Here is an 11,821-nt window from a genome sequence, read left to right on the forward strand (position 1 = left end):
ATATATATATATATATTAATAATGTGTTACACAAAAGCAGATCTACAAAGCAAAAAAAATAATGGCATCAGTACAGGAAAACGCAAATCGTCAACCACACGTAACGATTAATTCATGAAGCGCAAACCATGTGCATGTCCTCATTCTCAACCCCCTCTCTCCCCTTCTTTTTTTTTTTTTTTTTTTTAATGAACACGTTTGACGTTTCCCCACTGTCCACATTCCAAGGAACATGCACTGCCTTTTCAGTCTAGTAACCAAGGTGCTTTTACTGGTATTCACATCTTGCTGTGCAACCAACGAGTTCAAATCCCACTGAAAACCAACAGTTCACCAGAACATGCTGGCTCACGTTTACAACCTGCGGACAGCTACAATAATGGTTGCCTTCATCTCAACCAAAATAAATGAATAAATATGAAAATAAATATTGAATAACCCCCCCCCCCACCCCGCAACCTCAATCTCTCCCTTGTGTAATTAAATACAAAAAAAAAAAAAAAAAGTATAAAGACCTGTCCATGGTATATCACACATAATCACAATCATCATCACAAATACAAACCTATAAACAGATCATCCTTCAGACACTCATATTCACCCCCCCAAAAAAAAACCCAACACAACATACACTTTCTTAAAAGTAAAATAAATAAGTAAATAAGTGTTCATATTTAACATTTCAACAATTAAAAAGAAAAAAAAAAAAAAGAAATCACAAGAAAAACACAGACACACTAACCACAATTAACAAACATAAGGAAATGCATACAGATTAACCACATCTAACAAACAGGTATCCACTAAAAACTAGCAACCAAGGCAAAAATCAATGCTTTACAACATCAACCATACATAAAAAAAATTAAAAAATAAAAAAAAATGGAGGGGATAAAACAGGACAAAAGAAAGCAACAATAATTAATTTTTCTGGCCCTGGAAGCTCACAACAGCCAAACCCTTAGTTTGCAACACATGGAAAATCTCACATTACGACAACATGCATGGCATATTATACATATATATATATATACTTAGAACATGATAACTTTACGTAGTAGAAGACGTCATGTACGGTCAGAAAGATGTTTAACAAAATAGGTGTTGTTTTTCAACTTTGTTTTATTTATTATATATATATATATATATATATATATATATATATATATATATATATATAAAAGAAAGAAAAAAAGTTGGTGTTGAATATGCCAAAATGATATTTCTTTCCCCTTCTGTAAATCAGACTGCCTCTGCATCAACTACTGTAACAATAGCATGGAAAAGTCGCATTAAACTGGGCTGACCACTGTCAGTGAAGTGTTAACGATCACAATATATGTTCAATCAAAAAACAAGTGCACTTTAATAATTAGTTGTTTTTGTGTTTTTTTCAAAAGAAAAAAGATGAAACATACCCATACTCTGCAATATTCACCCATGCACTGTCCCCCCCAAAAAAAAAACAAAAAAACAAAAAAACAACAACAAAAAATAAAAAACAACCAAATGAACAAGAACCCCAAAATACAAAAAGTGAAACAGACACACACGTAAATAAAATTGGACTTGTCATAAAACACACACACACACAAAGCTAGGTGTGGAGTAGAACATTCAAACAAAAGCAAGAAGAAAAACAACAACAAAAAAAAAAAAAAAAAAACATGATCAAAGCCAGTAGATTAAGAAATAATCTGTTATCTCCAAACAACAAACAGCTAAATGATAACAATAAAAAATATAACAGGTAGTTCCTAACATAAAGTACAAGTGTTCAAACATCCAGAAACATGCATGCACAAGGTTTTTTGATGCATTTATACACTCATGAAAATGCCATGTAACCAAGCCATCTACCATGAATGCATACATACATACATACATACATACATATATATATATATATATATATATATATATATATATAATGCTTCAGTCTTGTGAGTCACAGTAAAGCACATGTAATTACATCAGCTCCATTCTGATGTTCATGCAAAACGTCCACACTTTTGTTTGGTTTTGTTTTTTTCCAAATGCAAATGCTTTTTATCTCTAAAATCTTACTCTTGAAGCTGATTCCTTCTTGGGCTACTTATTTTCTATCTAGTAGTTAATTACTAAACACATATTCATAACCTCAAAATCATTGTTGACCTCTTTTGTTTATATTCATTTTGTCTCTTTTTTTAAAACATCTATTTATAATCTCTTAATTGTTGTTGACCAAGAGCTTTGTTTATATCATTTGGTCTCTTAAAAAAACTTAAAAAAAATCTATAATCTCTACGCCATTGTTGACGTAAAGCTTTGCATTTGGTCATTTTGATGTGATCCTGATAATATTTCTGATTTTAACATTCTTCCCCCCCCCCCCCCCCCCCCTATTTTTGACTGCTGTTTGTACATTGTGATGAATTCTCCTTTGAGGCAGAGTGCCTACAAAAAGTAAATTTTCAGCATCTTTTGTTGTAATAATCATCATTTTGACCTGATCACATGATATGATTCTATGATAACCGGTGGGATGCGATCACTTGTCATGATGACAAAGCAGGGAGAAATGTGTTGCTTTAACTCACTCAGTACGGCCAGTCCTCTCTTCTCCTCTACACAGACCCCTCGGATGTCCAGTGGGTGTCTGAATGACATAACCTTTAGCTTCCGTCGTCAGAATTGTGGTATTCTTTGTCAACATTCACCTCTTCAGTATAAGAGCCTTCCGCTTGCAATATTTTGATGATGGTAATTGGGGTGAAACGCTGTTAACATCGTCCCTTTCGCCGTTCGTATGGAGAGAGTTAAAAGTCTAAACTGTGCAAGACTGATTAGAACTGAGCATGATGTGGCAAATACATGAAGTACTTCTTCCAAAGGCATACAACGGATGACAACATGGATGATGTCAGAGAATAAACAGACATAAAAGAAAATCATCATCCTATTTTATCTAGTGCATGAGAAGAATTTGATCAATAAAACTGTATAATTACTAAGTAATCTCATTTCACTCAAACTCATCCGGTCTGCAAGACACAAGAAAACAAAACCAATGAGACTGCCAGGACATTCATGAGAGTGTTTATTTAACACATTTGAAAAACAAAATAAAAAAACAACAACTACAAATCTGACCCAGATGTAAGAAAAACAAAAACAGCAATACCATGATCACCTTACTTGTCTCAACCCAAGGCCATATTTTTCACCTTATCAGCCAGTTTTCCCAGCAACATTCTGGTCATCAAGGAATGAAATCGACATTCAGAAAACAAAAACTACAAGTCTGTAAATGATGAAGCGATCAGCACAGACTCCAGGCAAACCTTTCCCTCTCATCACTCCTGTACAGAGATAGTTTCCTTGCAATGCAAATCAGGAACAGGAAAACAAATCAACTGACGCCGAAACAAGTCGTCATGCTCACTTTGCTAAACAAAGTGAAAGGCACAGATTTCATTCCTATCGCTAACAAATCCAGACCTGTTAAGAGCTTTCTTAGTTCTTGAATGTATACGCATATAAAGGATGAAAATACGCGTGAACTTTCCTCCACGTTGATGTTTCATGAAGTACGGAAAAGCATGAATCTTCCAACTGATGCCCAAAGCCATGGTCATCTTCGAATCCAAAGGACAAACATCATGGAAACACTAACACAGCCAGTATGCACAGCTTCTGAAAATGGAGCATGGCATGGCTGCCTACACTGTAGTGCAAGGCAGGGCCCACATCATCAAAGACACGCACAGAGCTGTTCCCACCAACACACAGAGGAAAAGAGACAAACTGTCTTTAGGGGTAACAGACGGAAATGTCAGTATCCAGCTTCTTCTTCTGCGTTCACTCGTATGCACACGAGTGGGCTTTTACGTGTATGACCGTTTTGACCCCGCCATGTAGGCAGCCATACTCTGTTTTCGGGGGTGGGCATGCTGGGTATGTTCTTGTTTCCATAACCCACCGAACGCTGACATTGATTACAGGATCTTTAACGTGCGTATTTGATCTTCTGCTTGCATATACACACAAAGGGGGTTCAGGCACTAGCAGGTCTGCACATATGTTGACCTGGGAGATCGTAAAAATCTCCACCCTTTATCCACCAGGCGCCGTCACCGTGATTCGAACCCGGGACCCTCAGACTGACAGTCCAACGCTTTAACCACTCGGCTATTGCGCCCATCGTCAGTATCCAGCAGCAGAGGGGAATATACGTCACAATCACATGGACACCACCTGAAATGACTGTGACGTCATGATGGACAAGTCTGTTACCAACATCTGCTGGAGAGAAAACACAAAATCTACATCCCAGGAACGAGGATTCCAACTGTTGGCTTCAAACTCGTGGAACTCTGCCCGGTGAACTATTGGTCCCCAACTGCCACAGACTCTGTGTGTGCAATACCCTTTATCTGTCATGTCAGGTACCTGCCTAGCAGATGCAGTGTAGCGCTTGTAGATTTATCCGAACCCAGTGACGTCTCCTTGAGAAACTGAAACTGTCATGTACCCCAAGCAAAAACAAAGAGCGAGGGTCTGGTGAAATTTCCAGTGCTGCACATACACGCAATAATGCACCTTTGGCAGATGAGCAAGAACTGATGCATGCGCAAGTCTGTATTTCACAGAAACTTCAACAAGGAAAACGACAACTGATGGCAGCCACACTGAGAGTTTGAATGCAAACAAAAGCTAGGAAAAACCCTTGTTTTTGTAGTGTCTCATTATAACACTGTATGAACCTTGAACAGACAGAAAGTGAACCAGAAAGAAAGTAATGAAGTTAGATATCTGTCTTGATAGACACAAAGTCGTAACAGAACCTGGAAGTTGGAACAAAGAAGAGCTTTACTAAAGATTAAAAAAAAACATTAAGAAAAGAACCTCTTACGGCAATTACACATTATGTAGATTCACATCCATTGTTGCACCAGCGAAGTCCCTCTTTTACTCAGTTATGTACATTGGCTTCCCTGTACAACCCGCGCACCCCAAACAACAGGATCATTCTTTGTATGCAACATCAATCCCAAAAACATGCCAAACAAACGTGACGAACACATGCACTGTTTGATTTCAACTATAATAATATAAACAAACACGATAAACATCATGTAAATGTATCACACAAAATCTGCCCATTTGTTCAGACTGTTCATCAGCAACTGGTTTCACAAACAAGATTTTCCACTCCCACTCTCCCCCCCCCCCATCCCCCACCCCTCCTCAATAATTCATTTCTCAAGGCAGCTGTATGATTATGAAACTAGATCCTTGCAGACTGTACACTAGGAGCAGCAGAAGAACCACCTCAGAACTACGACTGAGTGTGGATTCTGTGACACAATCTGTGCGCTTATTTCTCACAGCTGGAGAGATGTGAGTTGCTACACATTTCTATCTTATTTTTTTCTCTTTTTTTTAAATGACCAATAGAGTGATGGTAAATGGTATAAACCTCATGCTCAGGTATGCCGAACGACACATTATCACAAACACAGCTCAAAACTTCTCTTTGTAAAGCCTAACGGATTCCGAAATAAGAGAATTTAAGAATTTTCTGAATTAACCCCTCACTTTTCAATCATCAACACCGCCGAGGATGACTTTGCAAGGGAAATCCTTTTACAAGAAATGCTGCGATGACAATAATTTTAACTTGAACGAGACGTAGGAAAATTCCCGTAAGCTTTCTGTTCACTTAAAGCGTTACTTACTCTTTAATATGCACCAACTCTTATCTTTCAACACTATCTCAAATTCACCTAATCAAACAAACCTCATTTTAACATTTTACAAAACGCTGCTTGGAAACTGTTTCATGTTTTCTCAACACAAAAGAACAGCTAGCAGGCTTTTTTTTTTTTTTTTATCGGTTACCATTCACACCTTACATAAAAAAAAAAATTGTGTTTAAAAAGGAGAGAGGGAAAAAAAAAAGTGCAGGTGACATGACAACACTCAGCATGCGCAGCCTCCTTCCTGTGCCTGGGGCTCTGCAGGGGTGTCTTTCAAGTGAACCTCCGTCACTGAGGCTCTGTTAAGGAAACCAACTGAGCAAAAACCACCACACACACACACACACACACGTAGGCAACTGAATCCACTCACATGATCACAACAAAACTCAAATCAAAGCGCACACACGGTGTCAGGGGCCGTGGGTGAATAAGGGTAAAAGGTCACACCGCATGCGTGTACACAAGTGTAGGCCAGTATCCAACAACACGTGTACTGACTATGGTCGGGAAAGCGCACATCAATAAATGACATGAATGTGGGCATACACACACCCACACACAAACCTACACACATGTGGGCATACACATACACACCCACACACAAACCTACACACATGTGGGCATACACATACACACACCCACACACAAACCTACACACACATGTGGGCATACACACACCCACCACACAAACCTACACACATGTGGGCATACACACACCAACACACAAACCTACACACATGTGGGCATACACACACCCACACACAAACCTACACACCTGTGGGCATACACACACCCACACACAAACCTACACACATGTGGGCATACACACACCCACACACAAACCTACACACATGTGGGCATAAACATACACACCCACACACAAACCTACACACACGTGGGCATACACACACCCACACACAAACCTACACACACGTGGGCATACACACACCCACCACACAAACCTACACACACGTGGGCATACACACACCCACACACAAACCTACACACACGTGGGCATACACACACCCACCACACAAACCTACACACATGTGGGCATACACACACCCACACACAAACCTACACACATGTGGGCATACACATACACACCCACCACACAAACCTACACACATGTGGACATACACACACCCACCACACAAACCTACACACATGTGGGCATACACACACCCACACACAAACCTACACACATGTGGGCATACACACACCCACCACACAAACCTACACACATGTGGGCATACACATACACACACACACACACAAACCTACACACACATGTGGGCATACACACACCCACCACACAAACCTACACACATGTGGGCATACACATACACACACCCACACACAAACCTACACACACGTGGGCATACACACACCCACACACAAACCTACACACACGTGGGCATACACACACCCACACACAAACCTACACACCTGTGGGCATACACCCACCCACACACAAACCTACACGCATGTGGGCATACACATACACACCCACACACAAACCTACACACACGTGGGCATACACACACCCACACACAAACCTACACACCTGTGGGCATACACCCACCCACACACAAACCTACACACATGTGGGCATACACATACACACCCACACACAAACCTACACACACGTGGGCATACATACACACACCCACCACACAAACCTACACACATGTGGGCATACACACACCCACACACAAACCTACACACATGTGGGCATACACATACACACCCACACACAAACCTACACGCATGTGGGCATACACACACCCACACACAAACCTACACACACGTGGGCATACACACACCCACAAACCTACACACATGTGGGCATACACACACCCCCACACAAACCTACACACACGTGGGCATACACACACCCACACTCACACAGCCACATGTAATACAAGCCTCCAGGCTGACGCAGTAACAGACGACAAGCAAGCATATACTCACATACATATAAAAGTACGCACAATGCCTTATTAACCGGTGTACGTGAGAACACCCACACATGTGTGTATGCACACTCTCACTGACACACTGATAACTGACAAGTATGCATACACTCACAAATTATATACAACCACTCACACTGATAACTGACATGTATGTATGCCAAGCATACTCACCCACATACTAATACTCACACTGACACACTATATAACTGACATGTACGCATATACACCCACCCACATACATTTACAAACAAACTAACACACTGAAAAGTGACACACATATACGCATGCACATCCCGACATAAAAACACGACACTAATAATTGACAGGTATGCATTCATACACACACACACACACACACACAACACAGAAACATTCTCACCAACACTAACAACTGACATGTATGCACACGTAGTGACATACAACCACACACATACACTCGGATACACTGGTATCTGAAAAGTATGTACACACACACACACACACACACACACTGATTGCAGAAACACTAAGTGACATAAGCGTACACCTACACAAACACTCTCACTGACACAGTGGTAACTGACAAATATGCGCGCACGTGCGCGCACACACAAACACACACATACTCATACCGATAACTGACATGTATGCATACACACACACACAAAACGTGGGCAGGAAAGCATGTGTCAATGCACGCACACAAATAAATAAAACTTCAAATGAAAGTATGAGTTGAATAGTGACACACTCAAAATCTTAGTTCACAACAGTTAAAAAAAAAAAAAAAAAAAAAAGGTGCCAAAAAAAGCCAATGAAGCGAGGGGAAAAATAATGACACTATCAGAAAAAGAAAATGAGAACATGTATAGAGAAAACTAAAACAGGGCAAATACCACTAAAGTTATGTCATAAAAATGCATATCTAAAATTGTATTCTCTCTGTCTCACTTATCAATGATATGTTATATTTTCCTTATTCTATTTCAGAGCAAGGCCCACATTAACACAAATATTAATTATCATTATTAATTTTTTTTTTTTTTTACTTATCTCTTGAAAACAACAACAGATTAATTATGTTTCCTTTTTATGTAAAATCAAACGCAAAAGGACCATTCTGTGCAAAAAGCCCTTTTCTTGATAAACCTTTACTGCACATCTATTTTTGACTCACTTGTGTAAGCAAAGTGAGTCTATGTTTTAACCCGGTGTTCGGTTGTCTCTGTGTGTGTGTGTGTGTGTGTGTGTGTGTGTCGTGTGTCTGTGTGTCCGTGGTAAACTTTAACATTGACATTTTCTCTGCAAATACTTTGTCAGTTGACACCAAATTTGGCATAAAAATAGGAAAAATTCAGTTCTTTCCAGTCATCTTGTTTAAAACAATATTGCACCTCTGGGATGGGCACAAAAAAAAAAAAAAAAAAAAAAATGAAGCCTAATTATATGCAAACTGCATTTACTGTTATATTTATATTTTTTGTATTCTCTAAACTTGGCACTTTGATATGATATTCTGACCCAACAACAAGAGCAGTCATTATTATCATTTTTTTTTCAAACAGGAACTTCTTTTGCTAAGCATGGAAGTTTTATTTATTTTGCAAACGTTTTGGTGCAGATAGTAAAAAAGGGAAATTACTCTGTAATTAATGCTAGGGGACCTAATTTGCTTTAAACTGATATTTCTCATCTTAAAAAGCTTCAATTTTTTTTTTTTTTTTAAAGTGTATCACAAGTAAGTCTTGAAGGCCTTGCCTCTCTTGTTTTATTTTAAATTTGACTTGAACTGCCATGAGAACAAAGTATAAGATTAACAAGACTTGTAGTTCAGCAAAACAACACTGTGATCCAATGTCTCAATGACAAGGGTTATTCGGATCATTTTTAAACCTGAGTTAATTCTGTGCTTTTCATGCACTGTGCAGCACTGAACGAGAAAATCTACACACACAAAAACGAAAGGACGAAGAAAAATAAAAGTGACAAAATCAAACAAAACAGGAGCTCAGAAGTTTCAGGTTCAGTTTCTCAAGGAGGCGTCACTGCGTTCGGACAAATCCATATACGCTACACCACATCTGATCGGTAGATGCCTGGCAGCAGCATAACCCGACGCACTTGTCAGGCCTTGAGTGCATGCTTGCATATTTGTGCACCTATCAGAGTGCATTTCCTTTTTTTTTTACATAATTTTGCCAGAGGACAAACACTTTCATTGCCATGGGTTCTTTTTCAGTGCGCCAAGTGCGCGCTGTGCATGGGGGCCTCAGTTTCTCGTCTCATCCGAAAGACTAAACGATCCATGCCAATAGCCAATAGCTGCCGGAAAAAGAGGGCGCTAGCCAACGGGACAAAGGGGAGGTTACCTACTTCCGGGAGGTTATCGGTCGTAGTTACTTTCGTTTTCTCCGCATAGGCGGATAGTAGTTTGCACAGGACAGAAATGTCAGACCCCTGCCGGAGTCTGCACTAGTTGGGTCATGGTTAAGTATGTGTAATTAAAGATCAGTTTGATTTTCCAGTCAAACTTGGGAGAAAGGGCGAGAGCGGGATTCGAACCCACACCCTCACGGACTCTCTGTACTGGCAGCTCAGCGTGTTAACCATTCTGCCACCTTCCTCCTCAGAAACTAACAACTAATGCACTGCTCAACTGTGGTAAACGCACACATACACAGAAACTCGTTTCCTCACCCACGACAGTCTCAGGACACAGATATATAATAATATATATACATACAGATCACAGAATTATCATAAGAATATCACCCCCACCCCACGCCCCACCCCACCCCCCTCTCCCCGCCCTTTTTCTTACAAAACAAAGGTAGGTCAATCTTACGACAAAGCTGGTGTTTCACAGGGAGAAACAAAGGGTACTCACCCCTCCTGCAATCCATGTTGCATCCAGCCTGCCAGATTTCATGGATAAAAAACCAGTAGCACCATCTACTTACCCTCATTGCTGCCCGTTACAGCGGCAGCACTTGAGAAAAGAAATTGATATAAAAACCAACAGCACCATCTACTTACCCTCTCTCCCTAAATCCTGCCCTGAACAGCGGCAGTACTCGAGAAAATAAATTGAAAGCTGGTTAGAGGTCAAAAGTGCTGGATAAAAAAATATTAAAAAATTGCGGAGGAAGCGAAAAAGGTTTAAGATGATTAAAAAAATATAATAAAAAGAATTTTTTTTTTTAATTAAGAAAAGGGAAAGAAACTGACAAGCAACAGCATGTTGTAGGTTTTCTCCTGTCCAGCAGCATACGCATTTTATCAAAAACAGAGGATGAGCGAGAGGAACGCAAGCGCGCGGTGCACAGTCTACAGAACGCAAGACTGAAGACCAAAGAGCAAGAGCTCTCCTTTAAAAACAAAAACACGAATGAAACAAATATTCCTCATAAGAAAGTTGCTAAAAGCTGCCGCCTGCACACGAAACACACAAAAACTCCCCGTGAGATCTAAATGACATGAAACAAATAAATAAAAAAAGCAATGAAACTCCTGAGTAAGTTATAATGAAACCAGATATGAAAGAATCTTAGTACAAAACTTACGCCTTCTTCACACAATTAAACTACTGAGTAACGCTAAAGGAAGTCAGCCGCGAACGAATCTTACGGCTAAACTTACAGCTTTCTTTGCACAATTAAATTCCTATCCAATCTTAACGACATGTCAGACTGCGTGAGATACGGCTACTGCCAAGAGTGGAATCAAACTGAGAGGCTGTCACTCGTGAGGCAGTCGGAGCGTTAGGCAAGGACAGGGTTACTGGAGAGGTACCAAATTTCAGCAAAACTACACAAGTACCTTTCTCATGCGCACAAACACAGACACACACACTCACTCTCTCTCTTTGCATCAAAGTCCGTCAGAAAAAAAAAAAGAGGTGATATAATGACCCCCCCATCCTCCCCCCAAAATGTTGCCGTCTCGTAAAAAGCATTCATTCAACTCCTATCCAAGCCATTCTTCGCTGTTCACAGTCTAGTTACATCCATATACTTCTATTTATCTTGCACGTTCATTGTGATTATTGCATTGTGTGACAGTGATTATTGCATGTGGGATTTACTTTCATGCTTTTATGTTTTCTACGTAATGCAG

General features: G+C 40.0%; 1 protein-coding gene across 2 annotated transcripts in view; it reads right to left on the reverse strand.

The window, feature by feature from the left end:
• LOC143275642 (ras-related protein Rab6) overlaps nt 1–11,821 on the reverse strand; it is a 34,126-nt gene that overhangs the window by 11,562 nt on the left and 10,743 nt on the right. Inside the window, exon 8 of one of the 2 annotated variants that reach the window (XM_076579893.1) lies at nt 165–6,035. The exons of the other annotated variant lie outside the window; for it this stretch is intronic. Within the exon in view, the coding sequence (XP_076436008.1) occupies nt 5,968–6,035 (68 nt within the window). The 3' untranslated portion in view covers nt 165–5,967. Of the gene's footprint in view, nt 1–164; nt 6,036–11,821 lie in introns of those variants that run through there. 2 annotated transcript variants of the gene reach the window in all.

The sequence above is a fragment of the Babylonia areolata genome, chromosome 30, assembly GCF_041734735.1.
Source record: "Babylonia areolata isolate BAREFJ2019XMU chromosome 30, ASM4173473v1, whole genome shotgun sequence".
In the NCBI taxonomy this organism is placed as follows: domain Eukaryota; kingdom Metazoa; phylum Mollusca; class Gastropoda; order Neogastropoda; family Buccinidae; genus Babylonia; species Babylonia areolata.